This window comes from Ictalurus punctatus, chromosome 15, assembly GCF_001660625.3.
Source record: "Ictalurus punctatus breed USDA103 chromosome 15, Coco_2.0, whole genome shotgun sequence".
Classification (NCBI taxonomy): domain Eukaryota; kingdom Metazoa; phylum Chordata; class Actinopteri; order Siluriformes; family Ictaluridae; genus Ictalurus; species Ictalurus punctatus.
The window spans coordinates 12325592-12352726 of NC_030430.2; the positions used below are offsets into that span (position 1 = coordinate 12325592).

Sequence of the window (27135 nt, forward strand, 5' to 3'; positions counted from 1 at the left end):
TGGGATAGCATGCAGGAAGGTACTAGTGGCCAAAACCACTCTGTTCTGTATATGTATGGCATCCAGTATGGGGTCCATGGGGTCGCCAGTTTATCTACTAGTACCTCTAAGGATTCTGAACTGGGGGAACAGACGGATTTGCTGAAACAGCAGCAAGATCAAATAAATTAGCTCACATGAATGGTTGCTCTCTTTGAAGATTCCCATCGACATAGAAGGTCCTCAAGCCATGGACCCATTACATATATATATAACCACAGTTCACGTGGGATACCTATGGACTCAGGGCTTTGTCCAGGTGTGTGTATTCTGTAGTAGCCTTTATGTCCACACATAGATGTTTGTATTGGTGGGGTGACTGTATTTTATTTGTTAGACATTGGATCCATGGTGTCAGCAATCAGAAAAGTTTGTTCTTGCAACGGTTTGAGCCTTGAGGTACTGATGGTTGCAACTTTGAGCTGCAAATTGACTAGTAATTCCCTATTCAATTCAATTCAGTTTTATTTGTATAGCACTGTTAACAATGGACAACTGCTTTACAGAAATATATAAATTTAGGATATACATTTTAAATGTATAAATTTATCCCTAATGAGCAAGCCAGAGGCGACAGTGGCAGTGACGATAGGAGGAAGAAACCTTGAGAGGAAACAAACTCAAAAGGGAACCCATCCTCATCTGGGTGACACCAGACAGTGCAATTATAAATAAATACCTTCTATAAATGTGCTAATACTGCATGGTCAAATAGTGCAGTTGTGTAACCAGGAAACTTATTACAGTTTTTACATGAAGTTTTGTTGAACTTATCCACTGTTCACTAATGGAGTCTTGAGTTCAGAACTATTTATGGCAGTTTTACAGTACTCCTAAGCCATCATAGTGTAACTGTTCATATGAACTGAGGTCCAAAGCCATCTTTCTGGTTTTTAAGTGGTACTATCCTCAGTAATCTCAATGATCCTTAGGCTGCACCATGTGGGGCCATCCTCAGCAGCAGCATGTGACTTCCAGCTGATAAGAACTCCAATCAGAAGTAGGACATCAGGATGGATCGGGCAGGTCTGAAGAGCAGACAGGGTCGGGATCACTGATATCTCAAAAGTAATATTTGTAGTAATTTTTTCTTAGGAAAAGGAGCAGATCTAGAGGGCTCACTGGATCTGCTCCTTTTCCTAAGAAAAAAATATTCACAATTATTGCTTGACTAAAAAAATATGTTTTCAGCCTGGACCTAAACACTAAGACTGTGTCTGAGTACCGAACACTAATCGGAAGGCTGTTCCATAACTGTGGGTCTTTGTAAGACAAAGCTCTTCCCCCTGCTGTAACCTTCACTATTTGAGGTACCAACAACTAGCCTGCACCTTTTGATTGAAGTAAGCGTAGTAGTTCATGAAAAACCAGAAGTTAACTCAGGCACTGTTGTGCGAGACCATTCATTTAGTGCTTTACTGGTCAGTAGTGGTATTTTATGATCAATGCAAAATTTCCTGAGAGCCGGTACAGTGTGGATAAGATAGGGGTGATGTGGTCATATCTTCTGCTTCCAGTAAGGATTCTTTCAGCTGCATTCTGGACTAAGTGGAACTTGTTTATGCACATACTGGAACAGCCAGACAGTAAGGCATAACAGTAATCCAACCTAGAGGTAACGAAAGCATGAACTAAATTTATTGCATCTTATCTTAGCAATATCTCTGAGATGAAAGAAGGCTATCCTAGTAATATTATCTACATGAGCATCAAATGAAAGACTGGAGTCAATAATCACACCAAGGTCTTTTACTGCTGTACATGACGAAACAGAAAGGCCATCCAGAGTTACTATGTAATTGGAAAGCTTACTTCTAGCTGCAGGTATTCCTTGTAGAAGTACCACTGTATTGTCCAAATTAAGTAAAAGGAAGTTAATAAGCATCCAGTGTCTAATGACCTTTACACATTCCTTTTATTAAGCTGGTGTCTGTCATCTGGCTTTGCTGAAACTGTGTGTCAACAGCATAACAGTGGAAGCTAATACCATGTTTATAAATAATTTGACCCAGAGGTAGCATATAAAGGTAGCATATACACAGACCCTTGGGGAACACCAAACTTTACCTTAGTATGCATAGAGAATTAGCATTTACATCTACAAACTGAAAATGATCAGTCAAATAAGACCTGAGCCAGGAGAGGGCCATTCTCTTAATGCCCAAAACACTTTCTATTCTATCAAGGAGAATAGTGAGAATAGTATGATCAATGGCATCAAAAGTTGCACTAAGGTCAAGCAACACAAGTCAGCACTGTCTCTGTGCTATATTGAGGCCTAAATCCTGACTGATATATGTCATGAATGTGATTCCTATGTAGGTATGATAATAGCTGCTGTACTACAACTTTTTCTAAGATCTTGGAGATCAAGGGGAGATTTGATGTTGGCCGATAGTTGGCCAATTGACAGGGATCGAAGTCAGGTTTTTTAATCATTGGTGTTATAACTGTTAGTTTAAATGATTTAGGTACATAGCCAGTGCTAAGAAAAGAATCTATTATTTTCAGAAGGGGTTTGGTTACTTCTGGAATACACCGTTTGAAGAAACATGTAGGTAAGGGATCTAGTATACAAGCTGATGATTTTGATGAAGAAATTAGTGAAATTAGTTTGGTCTCTCAAAGGGGAGTAAAACATTGTTGATCTAATATTGTTATATTACTATCTACAGGGTTAGTTATAAGACTTTCTGGTTTTAAAGTAATAGTGTGAATTTTTTTGTAATATTTAAAATTTTGCCAATGAAATAATTCATGAAATCATCGTTGCTATATAACGATTGTCTGCATGTTTCTATTGTGGTCTTATTCCTAGTTAATTTTGCTGCAATATTAAATAAGAAACTAGGATTACCAATTAAGGTGGGGAGATATATTGATCTCTGAAATACTACCAATTTGGTTTGACACCATTTACATTCTAATTTTCGAGTGGTCTATTTTATGGTGCTTGTGTGATTGTTATGCCAGGCTGCTAGCTTTCTCTCTCTAATTAGTTTTCTTTTTCGTGGAGCTACCTTATCTAGCATGTAGCAAAACGTTTACTCTAAGCATTTGGTCATCTAATCAAGTTCTTTGGGATTAGATGGTGAAGCAATCATAGTTGATAACTTTGGGAGATCATTGATAAAACTCTGTGCAGTAGCTGACATCAATGTACGTTTGACACGGCAGCATGGCAAGGTGCATATATTATGAATGATACACAATTTAAACAATATGAGATAATGATCTGAGATAGGACTGTAGAAATGTGACTATATTTTCCATACTTAATCCGTATGTTAGTATCAGGTCAAGAATGTGACCACGACTATGAGTGGCTCCTATTCCATTCTGATTGACCCCTACTGAATCTAGAATGGACACAACTACTGTTCTCAGACGGTCTTCCAGGTTATCAAAATGAATATTAATGTCACCAACAATTAATGATTTGTCTAAAGAAACAACCAGGTTTGAGATGAAATCTACAAATTCACCAAGGAAGTCAGAATATGGCCCTGGGGGTATGTAAGTAATAGCTGAATACACCCAGTAGACTTATTTTTTTGTGGCTATATATGTTATACTAGTAGTAAGAACTTGAATTTGTGACCAGGTTTTTGTGTGATGCCTAGGTTATCATTATAAATGAGTGTGACACCGCCTCCTCTGCCAGTTAGATGGGGCTGATGTATATAACTGTATACAGTAGGACTAGCTTAATTTAATGCTATGTACCCATTTGGTTTAATCCATGTTTCTGTTAAACACATTATCTTAAACTCCTGATCAGTAATGGTTTAATTAACAATAAGTGCTTTAGATGTAAGAGATCTGATATTTAACAGTCCTAGTTTCAGATCAAAGGTGCTGGCTGTGCATTCAATATGATAAAATTTTATGTTAATTAGGTAACTAAGACAAACTTTATGAATATTTCTACATTTAGCTACGTTTAGCTCTGGGAACAGACACTGTCTCAATATTGTGGAACCTAGGTGACAACTCAGTGCAGCTAGGAGAGGGTCAGTTTAGCCTGCTTGTCTACTCCCTGGCCTTAATTCTGGATTGTCAATGATTAACTAGGCCTGTTCTGAGACTATGTGAAATGAGAGCAGCACCATCCCAAGTGGGATGGATACCATCCTGCCCTAACAGGCCAGCCTTGCCCTCAAAACTACTCCCATTAAAAGCACACATTGTTTTCACAGCACCACCTGGACATGTAAACTACATTGCCACGCTGCATTGGGAAGGGGCCAGAGCATATTACTGTATTGAAAATTGACTTTGCTAATTTAAACACCTCTACAGTGTTACTCTTAGTAACCTCTGACTGACAAAGTCGTTATCATTAGCTCCAACATGAAAAACTGTCTTTGAAAATCAATGCTTGCCTAAGACTTGGTGAATTACCTGCTATGTCTGGCACCCTGGCTCCTGATATACACCAAAATAAAGTTGCTGGTGGGCAGTGTGCATGACTGAATTCCAGATGGTCCAAAAATGCTTAAGGGCTTCAGCGGACCATTACAAAACACAACAAGACCAACATGGCAAAGATTTTCCACTGCAAGAAGATCAGCTGGGTTATCTGCTTGACCACAGTATATGGGATCCAATATCTCTGGAGCCCAGTAGTCTATCAGATATTGAACGCTCTTAAGGAGGAAGGGGTTATAAACACCACTGCCCCAGTGCATGATCTGAGCATGGTACAACATTTCCATGTTAAATGTTATAGAGTCATCTCAGTCAGGTGTCACCTGATTCTGTACCACCTCTTAAATCACCCAAAGAGGGATCATTCCCTCAGGAGGGTGATTTACTGGTATTGGTGTCAGAAACTCCAGTGCCAGAAACTGATTTCTTGTTAGTATCTACAGGCAAGGGCAAATTGTCACCAGATGCTCCTTCATGCTCTCTGGGGTAAGGTTATCATGCCCTGGCTGTACCAGTGTCCATTTGTAGCACTACCAGACTCTGCACTGCTCTGTCAAAGTCCCTTGTTAGAGGGCCAGTCCTCTGCAGGTGGGATAAACTTCCGAAGAACTATTCATACTACAGCATTTCAGCATCCAAATATTCACCACCTTCCTCATGCAACAAACCAGAGAGGCATTTTCAGATATGCTGGCAGTTCCCACTCTCCAAGCCCCACTACCAGCAGCAAGGCTGTATGCTTTCACTGTGGCAAAACAGGCCACATCAAGTGGCAGTGTTTCTGTTTGTCTTTGATCTGAAAGTGCACCTGAAATAGATCAGGCATTACAGTAGGTAGAGTTGCCAGTAAAGAGCCAGTACAGATTCCTGTTTGAATAACCAGTTACTCACCTTGTGTGTCAGTGATACTAGGGACACGAGCTACTGTCATGTCTACTGAGGTATCTTTATTAAAAAAAAAAAAAAAAAACAGTCTAGATGTAAAAGGGCCTACCTACAGAATGCTAAGTAAAGTAATGGAAAAGTAATGTGGAAAAGTAATGGCCATTTCTGCAGTGTATAATAAAGCACTCAAGGTGTTCAGTAAAAATGTGGTCTGGACTGTGTACGTAGCTGTCATCCACTCAGTCAATATAACCACACAAATGGATCTAAAGCTTTCAAAATGCTGTGCTTTTGCCCAGCTAATCTAGGGGGATAAATCAGAAGGAACACTTAATTTGCAATCAGGGGGTTGCAGTTGCAAAATCTTTACCATTAAGTTTACTTTGATGATGTAATCACTGCATCAGCAGCGGGTAAGATTCAGATGGACAGATATTGTCTTTCGAGCTGTCAGAAATGGGGAATAAGAGAAGGTTACAGTTCTGAACTAAACTAAACTAAAACCACCTATAAACTGAAGCCACCTTGTCATGTGAACTTTCTACCTAAACCATCCCCACACACCCCTGCTGCAAAGGGGGGTGAGTAGGTGTAGGATGGAGTGGGGATTTCTGGTAATTGTGCTGCTCCAGAAAGGGTAGTATTAAGAGTAAGTGTGCATGTGTGTGTGTGTGTGTGTGTGTGTGTGTGTATGTGTGTGTGTGTGTGTGTGTGTGTGTGTGTGTGTGTGTGAGAGAGAGAGAGAGAGAGAGAGAGAGAGAGAGAGAGTGTGTGTGACAGAGAAGGAGGTGGGATGTCAAATTTTTCATCGTATAAGTGCAGCTATACACAATTTTTGCTAAACATGACTGGGGTCAGAAAAGAGCTGTGCATTGGCTAGCCTTTATGGCACCCTGGTGACCACTCTAACACCCACACACACAATCACACATACAATCCAATGCTGAATCTTGCCTCTAAGGCCTCATCCTACATGCATTTACCCACGCACATACAAACCATGCACACACTTTCAGCTAAGGCCTCCTCTAAGCCTACAAAAATAAGCAAATACCCACACAAATATAGTACCTCACTCTTTCCCTGTCTCTGCTCTGGCTCACACACATACACATTCTCAGCAGGACTCTCTCCAACAATGCCACAATGACATTCTACAGGACCAGGGACAATGTGTGCAGGCATGCTGAAAGAAATATTGTTCATGTTTTAGATGTTCATGCTACATTTGATCCAACACACAGTAAAACAAAATGTGCACCACACGCAGCCCAAATGTATAGAAAAATTCCTGTAGTACACACAAGCAGATCATGACCAAAAGCAAAATTTGGATACAGAATTTTCCAGAAAGTGCATGAACATACAGATGGAGATGATTCCAAAGCAGAAATTAATCATGAACACATACATTTCTTTGGATCAGTGCGACTTTTTATGGATGCTGAAAGCTCCGGGGGAAATGATGGATACATCCCTTTGGTAGTGATCAGTTTGGATGGAGATCAGTAAAAGAACTAATGCCTTTTACTAAGCAAATACAAAATAGTAGAACACGGATCACAGATGATAAGAAAGTACTACACTTAAAAGGTTTTAACCTGAAACACTTAAGGCTGGGGGTATGCTTACATTTTAACTACCCATACATCAATGCAAGATGACTGCCACACATTTAATTTCCTATTAACCCTATAACAGGATAATTCACTGTCTGAAAGGGTTTGAGTAGAACAATTTTAGGAAGCTAAAAGCCCTTAACTTTTCAAAGAACCCTTGAAAAGTACAAATTTGGTCTGTGTATTTATAACATTCATTAATGTTCCGTAACCCGTATCCTGGTCATGATCATGGTCAATCCAGGGTCTATCCTGGGAACAGTGAGCACAATGCAGGAATACACCCTGAACGCGACTGGAATCCAATCCACCTACCAGCATGTTATTTAGAGAAGAGAGGAAACCAGAGAACCTGGAGGAAACCAAAGCAGACATGTGAAGAACATGCAAAGACAGAAACCTGATCTCCAAACCAGAGACTCTGTGAGAAGGCATCATTACCTGCTGTGCCACATGGCAACATCTCATGCAAAATGTCTATGGTGTGAGATTAATTACAATAGGTAACCACAGACCACAGACAATACCCTCCCACTATCAATTTAACCATTCATAACTTTTCATACAAGCTGGCTTGTATTAATTTTTATAATTTTGCAATTGTAAACCCATGTTCAGCATGAGACTATGAGACTGACAATAGTGCCAGGAGGCTGTACAAGAAATAAGGAAGACTGAGATGAAGAGTGAAAGTTAGGGAAGGTGACAGGCAAGACAGCCAAAATCCTTAACCCCACTGAGTCCTATGGCTGCAATGAAATTTTCACTGCAAAGATTTACACCCCTCTATTCTTCTCCCAATTACTCAATTAGAGATTAAGAGAGAACATAGAGAGACAAATAGAAAAAGAGAGAAAGAGAAAAAGGGAATGACAAAGGGAAAGAGAACAAGACAGGGAAAGACAGATAAGCAGAGAGAGGCAAAAAGCAAGGACACAACATGAGGTAAAAAGACAAAAACAAAAGAGTGGAATGCGTCTGTGAAGTAGCAGGCAGGAGAAAGGAGGAGGAAGTGCTGAATAGGACGAGCAGCAGTGTGTATGTGGTATGTGTGTGAGAGAGAGAACGCTGAGGCCTTCCCACACACAGCAGCCTGGCCACCCTGCTGAGCCCAGTCAAGGGGAAACGTTCAACTCCCCCGAGCCTAGGGGTCAAGGCTGGGTATGGTTGGAGAGGCACGGTCATGTGCAGTGGGAGGAGCCAAGCAAGGATGAAGCAGTGAGGAAGTCTTGTACTGAGGTGGTTATCTGGGTCAAAAACATGGGGCGATGGTCTGTAGCAGTGTCGGACAGGAGGGTATGTATGGGATAAACAGTGGACAGGAGGTCCTTTCTGGGGTGCTGAGAACAAGAAAGGGGGCTGAGAAAGAGTATAACAGGGTGAGGGTGATGGAGAGATGGGCTGAACGATGTAGCTTTGGTATTGGGGGTAGGGTAGTCTGTAATCTTGAATGATAAACAAATGTTTGTTTAAATGATGGATAGATATAGGGACAATGGTTTTGTCTCAGACTTGGGGATACTTTTATGACTACTGAGGCATGTACAGAGGTGCGTGAGAAGGGTCAACCGAGTTTAGTGTGCCAAGGGTTCTGGCGCCTGTGTGCATGCATGTGTGTATACATAATGTGTTTACCGGCATTCATTGTGTGGCTGAATTACTGTACTTCCTGTTGAGAGAGGCAAAATCGCAGCACCTCTGACTGAGAGACCAGAGAAAACAATCATGCCAAGATTACAGAGAATTAGGGCATTTGTCTTAAGCTCAAAGTGACACGTTTTTTTTGCCTGAGTCATACTTCTCTCATATAAACAGGCATGAACAAAGATCTTTATTAATATACCTCATATCTCACAAATAAACCACTGTTTAAAGTATTATCTGATACAAAGCATTATCGTATGATTAGCTTCAAAGTAAAAATGCCCTGAATTAATGCTAATTAGAGCCAAAAACAGATCAAATACAACAACCAAAGCTACCCATTTTTTACACTGAATATTATGTTATATGTTAAAAATATCTATGCTTTTACAATTACTCATTTATTTATTTATTTATTTATTTATTTATTTATTTATTTGTTTGTTTGTTTATTTATTTATATGGGGGGTGAACTGAAATAGTTTCTCTTTTGAAATTTGCATTTAAAGATCCCATCCCAATTCCAAAGAGAACACCAACACATTGACACAGCACATTAAGATGAACAGTTATTTATTGATTCAGTTAACAAAAAACATAGAAATGCTAAATTAAAATGATGTCAATCTTTATACCAGCCTTTATTCATAGCCTTCCGGCAGACTGGTTACATAGCAGTCATTCCATGTTTAATAATAATATCCTTTATTTTATTTTATTTTATTTCATTTTCAAAAAGGTACATATAATCTTTATAGAATAGTCAATATATTGCATTATAAGCTAGATTTGAAGTTCTTAATACCACTGTTGTCATCTCTATATTATCTCTCTTGGAATAATCTTAACCTGATTTTTTTTTTTTTTTAAATAAGAAAAATCTGAAACAGGCTATCAGAAAAATGATCAGAAACAGGCTATATTCAGCAAACACCCCAACTCCTACTAGATTTGTAACCTAAATTATTTATGATTATAGGTTTATGATATAAATTAATAATCACTTTGATCATCAGCATTATCCATATCAGTCTCTGAAGTCCTCTTGAGGTAAATGTCATTCACTACATTTGATGAACAGTAACCACATTGTCTCTTCATTCAACTGATCACTGTCCGCTCTTACATCGGTGCTGAAATATTCACTGATTAAATCAGTAACTTTTGTTCTATTGGTTAAATCTCCTTTTTTAAATTTGCATTACATTACAACTGTAAGCAGCAGTGCATGTACAGTGCTGTGAAAAAGTATTTTTCTGATTTCTTCAGTTTTTGTGTATGTCTTATACTAAATAGTTTCAGGTCTTCAAACGAAATACAATATTAAACAAAGGCAACCTATCTTTGTAACATTCCCAAACTGATGTATTTCAATCACCTTCTTCCTCAACATTTCTGGAATTTCTTTCAATGTTGGCACAGTGTGTTACTGGATAAGACCTTTTAACCAACTTCACGCTTTTGAAAAAGTTCTATTTAAGTGTTGATTTGCTTGAACAGGGTTTGGAGCAATCAGGCCTGGTTGTGTCTAGTCCAGTTGAACCCCATTATGAATACAGTTTCACAGATTTTGGGAATTAGTAACTCTGGGGACAAATACATTTTCACACAGGCCAAGTTGGTATTGGATAACTTTTTTGCTTCAATAAATAACGTTATCTTTTAAAAACTGCATTTTGTGTTTACTCAGGTTGCCATTGTTTTATCTTAGATTTTCTTTTCATTTCTGAAATAATTTAGTATGAGATATACAAAAAAAAAAGAAGAAATACTTTTTCACCCAAAACTGATATTGATATATGTATGTGGGATGTTTCAGGGGACAGGTGCATTCGCATTAAAGACAGATATGGATCAGAGTTACGAATGTTTGCTGCCAACATTTAATCCGAGCTGAACAAATTCAGAATTGTGAAACGAAGCTTCAAATGTGACTATAGTGTTAAAGATAAAAAAAAGTGTTTGAAAGTTTAAAGCAATAAAAAAAATTGGGCCAAATCCAACTTTCTGCCAGAATTCAGCTGCAGTGATATCTGAAGGGTTTTCAAGAGTAAAAAGTAAGGACAAAACAATCCGAGCATATAGCCTTTAAAAGAGCTATCAGTTATATATGTAGCACAAGACTCTTTCTACCAACTGAACTAAAACAATTGCAAGATAACTGTAGCAAGAAAATTATGTGCCATGAGGGTTGGAGAAAGTGCTCATCTCAAGCTTTCAGTAATACAATAATAATAATAATAATAGAGTGATCTATGTAACTGCAAGGAACAAGGGTCAATAGTTAGCCACTTTAAGTTGTAAGGTAATATGCATGGTGAAAACTGATCCATTCATTCCACCATCTCTGAACCCAAAACAAAAGGGTCTAGCTTTGGATCATTCAGTCATGGTCCTGGCAGGAACAATTCACTTTAGATCATGATGATGAGGATGGGATGTAAGCCATGATGAGTGACTCCATACAAGTTGGTTAATCTGTAGGTAAGCATCAATTGAAGCTACAGAGAGCCAATGGAATAAGATGAACAGAGGTGTGATATGCAGTTGTTTAGACTGGTTGTGGTTTGCCAGTTCAAATTGGTTGGCTAGGGTTACAGAATTCCAGTTATGAGATGATGTGTGTATAGACAAACAACTGTGTCTTATACTCCTGATATAGTCAGACACAGAGCAAATTTTCAAGATGTGGTCTTTCAGGGCTTGGTAGTTATCAATTATTAATCAATGTTTCCTGGTAGACATTTTAATTAAAAGAACACAGCCCACAAAAGCAGCTTTGTTTTCTGAAACTTATTGCCTTTGCATGTACCCTCACTTTCTATGGCCATATAGAATTCAAAATGACATGCCTTAACATTTTCAAAACATCCAACTGATCCATTGGTGATGTGTGCACTTAACAGATTGCTGCTGGGATAGATATTTCCCCTATAAGACATAAACACGATGCCTGGGACTGTTCCTGTCTTTCTGGCTCCGGCAGTGTTTTATGTGTTCTGATACATGTGTTAGAAATCAAGAACACACACTCTGTTCTCAGACAGAGAGGACCCTTGACAATGAAGAGGATAATGTCTCTTTGTCTCTAATAAGATCTTGGATGATTTTCAGTTTCAGTCTTGGATTATGCTTTTTGTATAAAGCACAGTGTTTGGTTTAATGAGGCACACCTTCTATAATTTTCAGCAGAATATGGGGCTGTTCATGAGCTGAAAATTTTCATGAACTAAACACACTGTCCTCCAGGGTTCCTCTGATATTACACGAGAACCAGATTGAATTTCTTTACAAAACTGACAGCAATTTAGATGAACTATGCTGGAAAAAGAGGAATATAGAGGGAAAACATACTCTTTTCCATGCAGACGGTAGTCTAAACACACATAATTGGTCCTTAATTAGTCCCTGTAGAATTCTGCATTTAACCCATCACTCTGGGGTTGTGTCACACTTGGCAAGGCTCCGATAAGTTTGCATCACTCCATAATAAACACATACCAGTACACTTACTGTAACTGCACGGCACATATGGGAAGATTAGAACAAGCATCCAACTCCAATCCTTCATTGTGAAAGAGTCACATAGAGGCTATGCTATAAAGCTTTTGTGGTTGCTTTTGCCCAATCCCAAACATTTATATAATGACAGGCACTCTCCATGAGAGACTTAAAAGACCAAGCAGGCTCTGATTGAAGATTTGCACACAGTGATCTGGATTACATCAACATTTACAAAACTGATCATTACCAACTCTATGCATAAAGAACTATCAATTTCTGATTATTATGCACTACACATAGAGATTATAGTAATTTCCCATAAGTATTGTTAGGTATCTGTGTTGCACAGAAACTTTTACATTTGTGTGGTAGCCTGGGAAAATGGAGAAATTTTTACATATTCCATTACACAACCCCAATTCCAAAAAAGTTGGGACACTGTGTAAAATGTAAATAAATGTAAATAAAAACTGAATGCAATGATTTGCAAGTCTCACAAACCCATGTTATTCACAATAGAACACAGAAAACATATAAATTGTTTCAACTGAGTAAATGTACCATTTTAAGGAAAAAAAGGGTAATTTTGAATTTCATGGCCGAAACACCTCAACAAGGTCGGGACTGGGGCAACAAAAGGCTGGAAAAGTAAGTGTTACTAGAAATAAACAGCTGGAGGAACATTTTGAAACTAATTAGGTTAATTGGCAACAGGTCAGTAACACGGTTTGGTACACAAAGAGTATCTTAGAGAGGTAGAGTCTCTCAGAAATTAATGTGGGATGGAATCTGGATGGAAGCATATGTTGCTCTAAAACTTGTATATACCTTTCAGCATTGATGGTGCCTTTCCAGATGTGCAAGCTGCCCATTCCATAGGCACTAACGCACCCCCATACCATCAGAGATGCAGGCTTTTGAACAGAGCACTGATAAAAAGCCGGATGGTTCCTTCTCCTCTTTAGTCTTCTTTAGTTTATAGGATGCGGCGTTCATGGTTTCCAAAAAGAATTTAAAATTTTGATTCGTCTGACCACAGAACAGTTTTCCACTTTGCCTCAGTCCATTTTAACTGAGCTTTGGCCCAGAGCAGACGGCAGCATTTATGGATCATGTTCACATATGGCTTCTTCTTTGCATGATAGAGCTTTAACCAGCATTTGTGGATGGCACGGTGAACTGTGATCACAAGCAATGAGTCCTGGAGGTGTTTCTGAGCCCATGCAGTGATTTCCATTACAGGATCATACCTGTTTTTAATGCAGTGCCACCTGAGGGCCCGAAGATCATGGGCATGCAATATTGATTTTCACCCTTGTCCCTTACGCACAGAGATTTCTCCAGATTCTCGGAATCTATTGATGATATCATGTACTGTAGATGATGAGATATTCATAGTCTTTGCAATTTAGGTTGAGGAACATTATTCTGAAATTGTAGACCAATTGTAGACCATCTGGCCAGCTTTACTTCTGAAAGACTCTGCCTCTCTAAGATACTCTTTTAATACCCAATTATGTTACTGACCTGTTGCCAATTAACCTCCAGCTGTTTCTTTTTAGAAACACTTACTTTTCCAGCCTACTGTTGCCCTGTCCCAACTTTTTTGAGACATGTTGTGGCCATCAAATTCAAAATTGCATTATTTTTTTTCTTAAAATGGTACATTTACTCAGTTCTATTGTGAATTACATATGGGTTTATGAGATTTTTAAATCATTGCATTCTGTTTTTATTTACATTTTACACAGTATCCCACCTTTTTGTAATTAGGCTTGTACAATGTTTCAGACTTCCAGACATTCCAGAACTGAAATTTGTTTTTCATTTGCCCATATCTTTATCACAAGTAAAACATTTTAAAATCTGGAAAGGACCTGAAAAGGAATAAAACTGTATTTAAAGATTCCAAGTCCAATGAAAGACACCAACACACTGATCTACAGTATATGGAACTACTCGCAAAGTAATTTAATATTTAATAAATAAAATATGTACATAATAACCATGGCCAATTTTAAAAAATGTTCTTTAGCCTGACAGCCTGTTCAGCAGTCATTCTATGTTTATAAATAATATCTGGGTCATTCCATCTCAAGTGGGCCAATACCAATACTCAGTAGCACAACTTTACAATTTTTGGACCACTAGAGATGGACTGACCATCATTTTTAAAAGAGGCAAATAACTTTCATATATTATTAGAATTCATCATATTTTTCTTATATATATAATCTAGATTTTCAGTACTTAATTACTTGTTGGTATCTTCATATTATCTTTTGGAATTATATTAATTTGATTATCCAGAGAAAACAGGCTACAAACAACAAAATTAATCCTAGATTTTTATTTTATACTGTGGCAAACTTAACTAGGAATAAGACCACCTCAGAAGCAAACAGACCATCAATATGTCTTTATTTATTTTTTTCAGTGAGAAAATTTAAAAATACATATTTTTTTTAAATAAAAAACTTTTATTTTTAACAAAAAAAAATCAGACTATCAATCTAAAGCCAGACAAATTGATATTTTGACAATTGGAGTTAAGAGAATGCCCCTCTCATGGCTCATATCTTATTTGACTGATAATGATCAGTTTGTAGATGTAATTGGTGACTTTTCTATGCAAATTAGTCAAGTTTGGTGTTCTACAAGATAACGTTTTAGGCCATATATGCTACCTTGGGTAAAATTATTCATAAACATTGTATTAGCTTCCACTGTTATGCTGATGACACTATGTTTCAGGCCAGATGAGAGACACCAACTTAATAAAGTTGAGGAATGTGTACAGGCCATTAGACACTGGATGCTGAGTGACTTCCTTCTAATTAATTCTGGCAAGAAAGAAGTACTTCTACTAGGATCACATGCAGCTAGAAGCAAGCTTTCAGATTACTTAATAACTCTGGATGGCATTTCAATTACATCATGTGCAGTAGTAAAAGACCTTGGTGTGATTAGTGACTCTAGTCTTTCATTTGAAGCTCTTGTATAAAATATTACTTGAATAGAATTCTTTCATCTTAGAAATATTGCTAAACATAATCCCACTACATGATGTAAAAATAGAAAAAAATACTTCATGCTTTTATTACCTCTAGGTTGGACTATTGTAATGCCTTTTTGACTGTATGTTCCAGTAAGTGTATAAACAAGCTCAGTTCAGAATACAGCAGCCAGAATGCAGAGGCCTTACTAGAACCAGAAGATATGGTAAATGGTCTGCATTTATATAGCGCTTTTTTAACCATAGTGTTTCCAAAGTGCTTCTCAGTGGTTATCATTCACCCATTCTCACACAAACTCACACACCAATGGTAGCAGAACTGCCATGCAAGGTGCTAGCTTGTCATCGGGAGCAACTAGGGGTTCAGTTTCTTGCAAAGTGAGGACACTTCGGCATGTGGAGTCATGTGGTCCGGGAATCGAACTGCCAACCGTACGATTAGTGGACAACCTGCTCTACCACCTGAGCCATAGTCGCCGATCTCTTATCACCCCATCTTGTCCACACTGCATTGGCTCATTGATTATAAGATACTACTATTGTTGTATAAAGCATTGAATGGTCTCATGCAACAGTACCTGAGCCAAATTCTGGTCTTTTATGATCCACCAAACCTACTTCAATCAAAAGATGCAGGCTCTATGTTGGTACCTCAAATAATGAAGGCTACAGCAGGGGGCAGAGCTTTCTCTTACAAAGCCACATAGTTATGGAACAGCCTTCCACTTAGTGTTTGTGGGAAGTCTCAGTCTTTATGTCTAGGCTGAAAATATATTTGTTTAGTCAAGCCTTTTTTTAAAATAAACTTTTCTCTTAGGTAAAAGAGCTACCACTCAGGTTTGTTGAAGGTGGAGTGGCTGGCCGCTGTATGTTCCAGGGCTTCCTCATGTCTGAGTTACCTTTGGGCTCTCCCTTTTAGTTCTGCTGTTATAGCTAGTCTTGCCAGAGTCCCTGTTTGTATTCTGCACATAATCATTAATCATTATACATCATATTAACCATAATAGCACAAGAACACACCTAATAATGTGTTAATAGTGTTCTGTCTCTCCTCCCCCTCACCTGAAAATCACTCACTGCTGCTGAGGATAGCTCCACACATATAGCCTAAGACCACCATTAGATTACTGAGGATGGTACCACACAGACATGCTAATGATTGCTGTGGATGTTTAACAATTTACACAGTGCGAACAGTTTACAGTTCAGTTTCCATCAATGAACAGTTGATATCAGTATAAGTTCAGTATGATAAAGACTTAATGTTTAAACTCTAATGATGCTTAAACTCAAGTACTGTTAACAAAAATGTAATTATTTGACTATAACAAATAATTATAGAAGATAAATGATTCATAATCATACTATTTGGTGTCACCCAGAATAGTATGGGTTCCCTTTTGATTCTGTTTACTCTTAAGGTTTCTTCCTCTCAGAGAATTTCTGTAAAGCTGATTTGTGACAATGTCCACTGTTAAAAGAACTATATAAATAAAATTTAATTGAACTGAGTACAAACAAAGTCCTGCCTACCTTTACATTTGTAACTTAATATATATTTATGAAAAAAACATGTTACACTTTAGCAAAGAACTATAATCTGAAATCTGTAATGGAAATTGAGTTATCACTTAATCAGCATCATCCATATCAGTCTCTCTAGTCTTATTAGTTGAAGTTAATATGAGTCATGCATGAACAAGAGCCTTATCGTCTCTTCGTTTGACTGATCACTGTTTGCTCTTATCAGTGCTAAAATAATCACTTCTCAAATCAGTGAGTTTTGTTCTGTTGGGGAAATTTCCTATTTTTCATTAGCATTCACTTAGAATTAGCATTAAAACTCTGTCCACTGTCTGTGCTACAGTGTAAGCGATTGTGCATGTTCCTTATGATAATTTAACATCTGGTACTTATATCATTTAAAATTTACGATGTAATTTTTTTTTCTTTTTTGCTTCCAAATTGGTCTCTCCTAAAAATATGAGCTTTGTAAAAAAAGGTTAAGCACTTATGTTCTCAATTCAGTCAGTGTGCTGATCTGCCTTCATGCTGTATGCTACTGTTAGCTTGAAGAGACAAAAATTGTAGCCCAGAGAAAGGTCAACATAATCCTACCCCCGCCCCCCGCACTTACAGTGCCCTCCACTAATATTGGCACCCTTGGTAAATATGAGCAAAGAAGTCTGTGAAAAATGGTCTTTATTATTTAACCTTTTGATCTTTCCTTAAAGGAATTCACAAAAATACTCTGCTCTCGTGGATATCAAACAATTGCAAACAAACACAGGTTTATATGCAAAAAAAAAAAAATCTTTGTTAAATATAGGTGTGCAACAATTATTGGCAACACTATGAATTAAAAAAAAAATCTCCAAGGATCACAGCTGGAGAATTGCAGAAGTTAATTGCGTCTTGGGGTCAGAAAGTCTCCAAAATTACAATCTGAAATGAAGACACTACTTCAAATGGGATCGGGTTCTATGGTCAGATGAAACCAAAATAGAGCAACAAACACAGAGGTTTTTGTGCACACAGAGAGGTAGGTATATAGAAAAGTACCTCATGTCCACGGTTAAATATGGTGGTGGCTCTAATGTTTTGGGGCTGTTTTTCTGCCAGTGGACCTGGACATTTTGTTAGCATACATGGCATCAAAGACTCTATCAAATATCAACAGATATTAAATGAAAACCTGACTGCCTCTAACAGAAAGCTTGAAATGGGCTGTGGTTGGATCTTCCAGCAGAACAATGATCCAAAACATACATCAAAATCAACACAAAAATGGTTTACTGACCACAAAATCAAGGTGCTGCCATGGCCATCCCAGTCCCCTGACTTGAAACCCATAGAAAACCTGTGGGGTGAAGTGAAGAGAGTACACCAGTATGGTGTAAAAAAAAAAAAAAGAAAGAAAAAAAAAACATTTGATATTTGAAGGAGAGATTCTGTATGGAGGAATGGTCTCAGATCCCTTGCCATGTATTCTCAAACCTCATCAGGCATTATAGATGAAGACTCAGAGCTGTTATCTTGGCAAAGGGAGGTAGCACAAAGTATTGAGTAAAACGGTGCCAATAATTGTTGCACACCTATATTTAACAAAGATTTTTTTTTGATAAACCTGTGTTTTGTTTGCAATTGTTTGATATCCATCAGAGTATTTTTTTTCCTTTTAGAACAAAAGATCAAAATTCTAAACAAAAGACAAATTTTCACTTTGCTCATATTTACCAAGGGTGCCAATATTAGTAGAGGGCACTGTATATCATTTCTATATACAATTATTGAGAACTGTTAAAGCTAAAGTATGAGTAATGTTTATTCTAAAGTGTCAGTAAAAGTTGTACTGTCAATTGTGTCAATAAACTTTATGCTGTTAATTTCATTTTTCATATGTGCAATGCTGCAAATAAATTCTGTATAATGTATAGCCTTTTTTTGTTTTGCTTAGTCATTGTCATCCAACATAGATTAAAGAATATAATATAGGAATCGTTACATGATTAACAAATAAATCATATATCATATTCATACAGTTTGCAGCTTACTATATTATAATGCAGTGGTTGCCAAACTTTTTCAGCGTGAGGCCCCCTTGTGTAGGATGCATCCCTTTGTAGACCCCTAGAGTTATCAAATTTTCACAATTTCATTTTTTTCCATGCTAGGCTTTTCTGTGTTAACTTTTTTAGCTAAGAGACCATGTCCTCTATCTAAAAGCTTATCCAGATTAAATAGTCTTAGATTCATATCAGTGTGTGGCTAAGAGTACACTAGTATAGTATACAGCACTAGTGTGCTGTGTATAATTTATTTAATTCATTAATATTTCTCATTTTTATGTACTTCATAGTTCAAAGATTGACAATTCCAACTTACATACAGGTAAAATAATATAAAATTATACAATAATAATAATAATAATAATAATAATAATAATAATAATAATTTTCTAGAATTTCTATGTGGCCACCCTGGCACCATCTGGCTGCCCCCAGTTTGAGAACTGCTGTTATAATGTACAATCAATATATTTCTCCACATTTAAAAATTTGTCCTTGCAATCCATATATGGAAAGCAGCAATAATCTGTATATTGTAAAATATATTATATTTCTAATATATTGTCTATATATTACACAAGACAATATATTGGATGGTGATATATGGTCCTTCTTTGTTCTTATAGGATATAAAGACACATCATCTTAACTTTTCACAACCACTGTTTAAATGCAATATGATCAGGACCTCAGAGGAAAAGCTGTTTAATTAAAGAATGAATGCTTTGAATTATCTTTACAAAATAAAACAAAATAATATATACCAAAATAACCTTGGCCAAACTGTTAAGTTTGGTGGAGGGAGTCTAATGGCATGGGGATACATTGCTCTCTCAGAAACTGGACATCTTCCAATCTCTGAATGATCAATTTATATCAGACAATTATTTTATTTACTAAAATTATAATTAATTTATTTTGTGAAATAGCATTATATTGAAAAAGATGAAGGCTAAATGTTGACGTAAAATATTTGGAAAACAGTTTGTGAAGAAAATATGGCAAAAATGTAATCCATAAGGAAAGAATCAGTAATTCTATGCTGTACTCCCAAACACCCATAAATCAAAAGTCAATATTTAATTAGATTATATTTATATAATTGATAAATATATAATATTAATTAAAAATTAAGTATTTTTTAAGTCCTGGAACATTAAGTCTAAAAACAGAATTGGATTGTTGTACTTGTAAAGGCATTGTTTGAAAGGTGAAGCAGGACCTGTAAAGTGGGTCTAGGGATATATCATGGCCTGGTTGTAATCAGCGATGACCTTACAGGAGCATTAAAGTGTGTGTTTCCTAACCACACAAGTGCTGGACTTTCCCCTTCCAAACACAGACACACACACACACACACACACACACACACACACACACACACACACACACACACACGAGGTGGGGCTTCCTAAACTGTGCAGCTCACCACGTTGTTGCCACCATAACAAACATTCCATGCATCATCATCACACAATGTACATGGCAAATAATGGCCCTGCAGTGTGAGGTATTGGTGGGGTCCTAAACTGTTAACATTTCAAGCATGCCTGTTATTTTTTTTATTTAAACAACATGATTCAACGTTTTTTTTTATTGCTACACAACAGTGTTGATTGCAATAGGATCCTGTACAGCTCAATATTCAACAACAAACAATAATATCTACAATCCCAATTCCGAAAAAGTTGGGAAAAGAGTCATTTGAAAATTATATTCACCTTGTACTATATTGAATACACATTATTAACAATTTATTTGATGTTTTACTTTGTGAATTTTATTTATTTTGGAAAATATACAATCAATTCAAATTTGATGACTGCAACACACTCCAAAAAAGTCGACTGTTTACCACTGCATAACATCACCTTTTCTTTTAATAACACTTATTAAGCGTTTGGGCACTGAAGACCCCAGCTGGTTAAGGTTAGCAAGTGGAATTTACCCCCCATTCATCCATTATGCATTTATTCAGCTGCGCAACTGTACAGGGCCTTCGTTGCCTTATTGTGCACTTCATAATGCACCAAACATTCTCAATCAGAGACAGGTCAGGACTGCAGGCAGACCATGCTAGCACCCACACTCTCTGCTTACCCAACCATGCGCATGTAATCCGGGCAGAATGTGGGTTTTTGTTGTCCTGCTCTGGATGACAGCATATGTTTCTCCAAAATGTGTACATATCTTTCTGCATTAATGGTGCCCTCACAGATGTGCAAGTTACCCATGCCATGGGCACTGACACACCAACACACCCCCATACCATGACAGATGCTGGCTTTTGGACTGACGCTGATAACAGCTTGGATGGTCCTTTTCCTCTTTGGCCTGGAGAACACGACAGGTGTTTTGTCCAAAAACTATTTAAATGTTGACTCGTCGGACCACAAAACATAATTCCACTGTGCTACTGTCCATCTCAGATGAGCCCGGGGCCAGATAAGTCGACAGTGCTTCTGCACAGTGTTGATGTATGGCTCCTGCTTTGCATAATAAAGCCTTAACTTACATCTGTGGATGCAGCAGCGAATGGTTTTGACTGACAAAGGTTTACCAAAGTATTCCCGAGCCCATATCAGGATATCCATTATCGACTCATGACAGTTTTTAAAACAGTGACATCTGAGGGATCGGAGATAAAGCGCATTCAGAAGTAGTTTTCAGCCTTGCCCTTTACGCACGAGACTTGACCGGATTCCTTGAATCTTTTAATTATATTGTGCACTGTAGAAGGTGAAATGCCCAAAATCCTACCAATTTGTCTTGGGGAATGTTGTTCTCAAAGTGTTGGATATTCACTGACGCATCTATTGGCAGATTGGTGAGCCTTGACCCATCCTTGCTCTTGAAGGACTAGGACTTTTTGGAGGCTCCTTATATACTCTGATTAGACAACTACCTCACTTGTTTCACATCACCTTCTTATTTCAACTTGTCACACTGCTATTAGTCCTGCATTGCCCTGTCCCAACTTTTTTGGAACATATTGCATGCATCAATTTCAAAATAAACATTTATCTTCATAAAACGATGCAGTTGATTAGGTAAAACATCAAATACCTTATCATTATACATTTTTTGTTTAAATATGAGTCAAAGTACATTTTCAAATCACTCCTCTTTGTTTTTATTAGCATTTTCCATACTGTCCCAACTTTTTCAGAATTGGGCTTGTAAATGATACAGAACAACTGAAACATGCTTGTTATCATAGTCTGATTACACTGATAACAAAAGGGAACAGACAATCAGGTTTTTGGATGTGAGCACCATGCTAGACGTAAGAACAACAGCAACAAATATTCAATATGTTTTGTGCTGCTCTGTAGTTTTGCATTTGTATTTTTGTCATGCAAAATTTTTTGTCCAGGATGAACAGTATTTTTACCCAGTGTATGCAAATGTATAGAGATGTCATTACCATAATTTGAATAGAGATAGCATGGTGGTGCAGTGTGTAGTGTTGCTGCCTCACAACTCTAGGATCCCGATCCTCAGATTACTGTCTGTGTGGAGTTTTGCAAGTTTTCCCTGTTACAGTGTGGGTTTCTTCTGGGTTCTCTGGCTTCCTCCAACCTCCCAAAAAGTGGACTGGTTACATTAAATTGTCTTTAGGTGTGAATGAGTGTGTTCATAGTGCCGTAGTGTGATGGACTTGCATCCCATTCAGAGTGAATGCTTGATTTTGCTGCATGTTTGTTTTCAAAATTTGCGATGCAATTTGTGGAGTTTTCTTTGCTTTTATTGCAGAAAACTACTTGAGTTTGTGAAATTGGTCTTGCATGAGACCATTTACCTGTACTCATGTTCGACAAACGGGAATTGAACAGGGCTTTTGGCTGAACGTGTGTTGTGATGACATCACATGATGTGTCTTGGACCAAGTCTGCAGAAACTTTGTGGTAATTTTGAACAATTACAAGTTCTTCAGAATATTGCGAATTTGCATGATTTGCATTAATTGTATATATGTATGTGTATATATGTATGTGTGTGTGTGTGTGTGTGTATTATATATATATATATATATATATATATATATATATATATATATATATATATATATATATATATATATATATATATATATAGTGCAACAACAGCACCCTCAACTGTTCAACGAGTCATTGCACAGACTACCCACCATTATTGAACCAAAGGGCATTTTAAATGAAATTATTCTAAAGAATATTATTAAAATATTATTTTAATATATTATTTTTTCATATACACTATATAGCCAAAAGTATGTGGACACCTGATCATCAGACGCATGCCCTGTATATGGGTCTTTGCCACAAACTTTGAAGCACACAATTGTACAGGATGATTTTGTATGCTCTAGCATTAAGAATTCCCCTTTACTGGAATGAAGGGTTCCAAAAATCTTTCATCATGGTAATGACCCTGTACACAATGTGAGGTCCATGAAAACATGGTTTGCCAAGGTAGGAATGGAAGAACTTGAGTGGCCTGCAGAGAGCCTGACCTCAATCCCACTGAACACCTTTGGGATCAACCATAACCACACTCCAAAATCTTCCCATAAGAGTGGAGGCTGGGCTGTAATAGCAGCAAAGGGGGAGTGGACTGAATCCACATTGCATTTTAAGACCATTTTCCTCAAAATATTTTTCTATATTAGCTTGCATTCAGGAAGGTTTACATGCTCATTGCTAGGACATTACAGAACAGTTTTACGAACTATTGATTATAGCTGTATTTATGATGCACTTTATACTGAAAAATGGCATAAAATTATTTTGCAAAACAAACAAACAAACAAACAATAGAAATGATCAAATAACTTCTAATGTTTCCACTAACTTCTAATGTTTCTAATGTTTCCACCTTTAGCTAACCATGAAAACCATTACCATTATTGGCACCAATACCATTAATGGTATCCACTAGACATAACATGCCACCAATAGAAGGCAACAAATTACCATTAGAGGCCCACAGGGACATTATAGTTCCTATTAAAACCAATACAATTTCTATGAGGGGTTTCACTGTTTTGCTTTTTTCCAGCAGGGTGGAATTTTCTTGATTAGAAACAATAATGAAATGATATTCCAGCAATCTTTTCAATAAAAGTCTTTCTCTGTGAGTATCTTCAGAGCGAAATAATTACTTTAATTCTATCAAAAAGCTAGATTTTAGTTTTTAATGTGCATGCAACTGTATACTCATTTAGTCTGACAAAGCCTAAATTGCATCAATAAAAGGCAAATACAAAAAAAAAAACCCTTCTAAATATCAGCAATCATAAGACAATGATTGTGACATCTAGGTAACTACCCTATTCACCTACAGTGCCTTAATGTGCAACAGTAATCATGAAGATAGCCACAATTAGTCCATCCATCTTCTATACCGCTTATTCTTCCTTCAGGGTCACGGAGAAACCTGGAGCCTATCACAGGGAGCATCGGGCACAATAACCGAAATTAGTTTTCCCCCAATTTAAAAGTATTAATTTACTTTTGCACAATGCACAAAACACAACCCTAGATATCAGTCACAAGCATGCTGCAGTTTAGTATGAGTGCTTTTAAGTGGTATGGGGATTAGCCAAAAGAAGAATGATTAGGTCTGGTCTTCTAAATCGTCGTTAGAATTTATTCAAAATATCTGCTACAACGAGTAACTCGGTAAACTAGCGGTCGCAATTTTACTGGGTGAAAAAAACTGAACTGCAAGTCCCACAATCCCTCAGTTCGCAAAAAGACAAGAGCTGCGAAAAAAAGGCAGCGGTTTCCATTCATTAGGGCATCAAGAGAGCGTGGGAAAAAAACACTACAGCGTTATGCCATTATAAATGGATGTGCGACCTTAAGGAACAAGATTTTAAACATGGCGAAAGATCAAGAAGTCGAGCGCATCGCTAAAAAGCTGGACAAAATGGTGCACAAAAACAACACGGTAAGTGTGTCTGCCCGCGAAGTGCCGAATTTTGCAGCATCAGGAAGCAGGTATCGCTGGGGCGCGTTCAGGTCAGCCGCACTTTCAGTACGGAGGACGTTTCTGGAAAATCTGTGTTTGTACCTGTTGTAATAGCGTGTCGAATGGCAATTCATTTTCATGAAAGCTGCGACTTTGCTCACCCGTGCTTCCCGTGCACCGCTTTCGATTTTCCTGTCAGGTTGAATGCAACATTGTAACTGGATCAGATGCCTTTAAAACAGCCGCCATTACCTGATTAAATTCTAGGCTACTAAGTGGAATGTCGGAGCATACCCTGCACACCGTGCGTGTTTTTATTGCCAACAGCTATGTTTTGTTAAGATTTGAGAAATCTACAGAGTTTCAAGCCGAAAGCAGTGAAAGTTACGCGTCAATTTGTCAGCATGTTGGTGAAAAAAAAAAAACCTTGTTAATCTTTTATTAGGACGCCTGTTAGGCCTTCGACGTTAACATTTGCTCCATATTGTTTACATTTGTATTATAGTGCTGTGTGTATTGAGCAGCTCGTCCCGTTGGAACTGATGAGCTGGCAAATAGCTCTTCTCAAATTTTCTCTTTGCACTCCGCTGCTTCCAGAGCAAAACTGTATTTACTACTTCACTGCGACCATTACACTTTCTACTTCAAATAGGCTAAACCCTAAATTCACTAATTTAGACTAAACAGGAGCCCTCTATTTTTTTTTCAACAGTTTTATCCAGTGTTTAATTTCCTAGATATAGGCCTACTGGACTTCCAGTAATGATTTACAAATTGTATCTCAATTAGTGCTTTACTTTTGGTGGCGTGGACAACGCTCGCTGCGTGACCGGAAGTACTTAGTAGATTGAGGTCATTTCTGGAAGCCAGAGATTGTTGTTTGTACAGTTGTTAAAAACAAATCTCCAAAAATGTCAATTTCTGATCTTTTGTTTTAACCTTAGGATGGCGCTATGGACCTTTTAAGGGAACTGAAGAACATGAAGATGTCACTAGAGACCCTGCAGGTAAGCCAGTCACCTTCAAAAGTTATTTATATTCATATACAACCCCAATTCTGAAAAAGTTGGAACAGTATGGACAATGCTAGTAAAAACAAAGAGGAGTGATTTGTAAATGTACTTTGACTTGTATTTAAACAAAACATTTATAAAGACAAGGTATTTGATGCTTTACCTAATCAACTGCAACTGTTTTTTGAAGGTAAAGTTTACTTGAAATGTAACAGGTTCTAAAAAATTTGGGACAAGGGCAATTTAGGATTAATGGTCATGTGACAAGTTGAGATAAGAAGGTGATGTGAAAGAGGCGAGGTAATTGTAGTATACAAGGAGCCTCCAAAAAGGCCTAGTCCTTCAAGAGAAAGGATGGGTTGAGGCTCGCCAGTCTGCCAACAGATGCATCAGTGAATACTCAAACACGTTGAGGACAACATTCCCCAAAGACAAATTAGTAGGATTTTAGGCATTTCACATTCTACAGTGCACAATATAATTAAAAGATTCAAGGAATCCGGTCAAATCTCAGTATGTAAAGGGCAAGGCCGAAGACCACTTCTGAATGCACGTGACTTCCGATCCCTCAGACGTCATTATCTTAAACTGTCATGAGTCTGTAATGGATATCCTGACATGGGCTCGGTAATACTTTGGTAAACCTTTGTCAGTTAACACCATTCGCTGCTACATCCACAGATGCAAGTTAAGGTTGCAAAGCAGAAGTCATACATCAACACGTCAGCACCGCCGACTTCTCTGGGCTCAGTCTCATCTGAGATGGACAGTAGCACAGTGGAATTATGTTTTGTGGTCAGATGAGTCAACATTTCAAATAGTTTTTGGACAAAACAGCTGCTGTGTTCTCTGGGTCAAAGAGGAAAAAGACCTTCCATGCTGTTGTTATAAGCGTCAAGTCTGAAAGCTGGCGTCTGTCATGGAATGGGGGTGTGTCGGTGTGTCACTGCCCAAGGTATGGGTAACTCTCATCTGTGAGAGCACCATTAATGCAGAAAGATATGTACACATTTGGAGCAACATATGCTGCCATCCAGAGCAGGACAACGCCAAACAACATTCTGCCCGGATTACAAGCGCATGGTTGCGTAAGTAAAGATGGCTTGTGCTAGCATGGCCTGCCTGCAGTCCTGACCTATCTCTGATTGAGAATGTGTGGCGCATTATGAAGTGCACAATAAGGTAATGAAGGCCCCATACAGTTGCGCAGCTGAAGAAATGCATGATGGATGAATGGGGGAAATTTCTTCAGTGCCCAAACGCTTAAGTTTTATTAAAAGAAAAGGTAATGTTACACAGTGGTAAACAGTCGACTGTCCCAACTTTTTTGGAGTATGTTTCAGTCATCAGATTAAAAAAAAAAAATTACATTCACAAAGTAAAACATCAAATAATGTGTTAATAATGTGTTTTCAATATAGTACAGGGTGAATTGAATTTTCAAATGACTGTTTGCTTTT

At 37.6% G+C, this 27135-nt stretch overlaps 1 protein-coding gene across 1 annotated transcript in view; it reads left to right on the top strand.

Annotated features, from left to right (window-relative positions):
- Positions 1-24418: 24418 nt before the first annotated feature.
- The window catches only part of tcea2 (transcription elongation factor A (SII), 2), a 34990-nt gene continuing 32273 nt past the window's right edge, over positions 24419-27135 (top strand). Inside the window, exons 1-2 of the mRNA XM_053686098.1 lie at positions 24419-24641; positions 25607-25669. Coding sequence (XP_053542073.1) covers positions 24573-24641; positions 25607-25669 — 132 coding nt within the window. The 5' untranslated portion in view covers positions 24419-24572. The remainder of the gene's footprint in view (positions 24642-25606; positions 25670-27135) is intronic.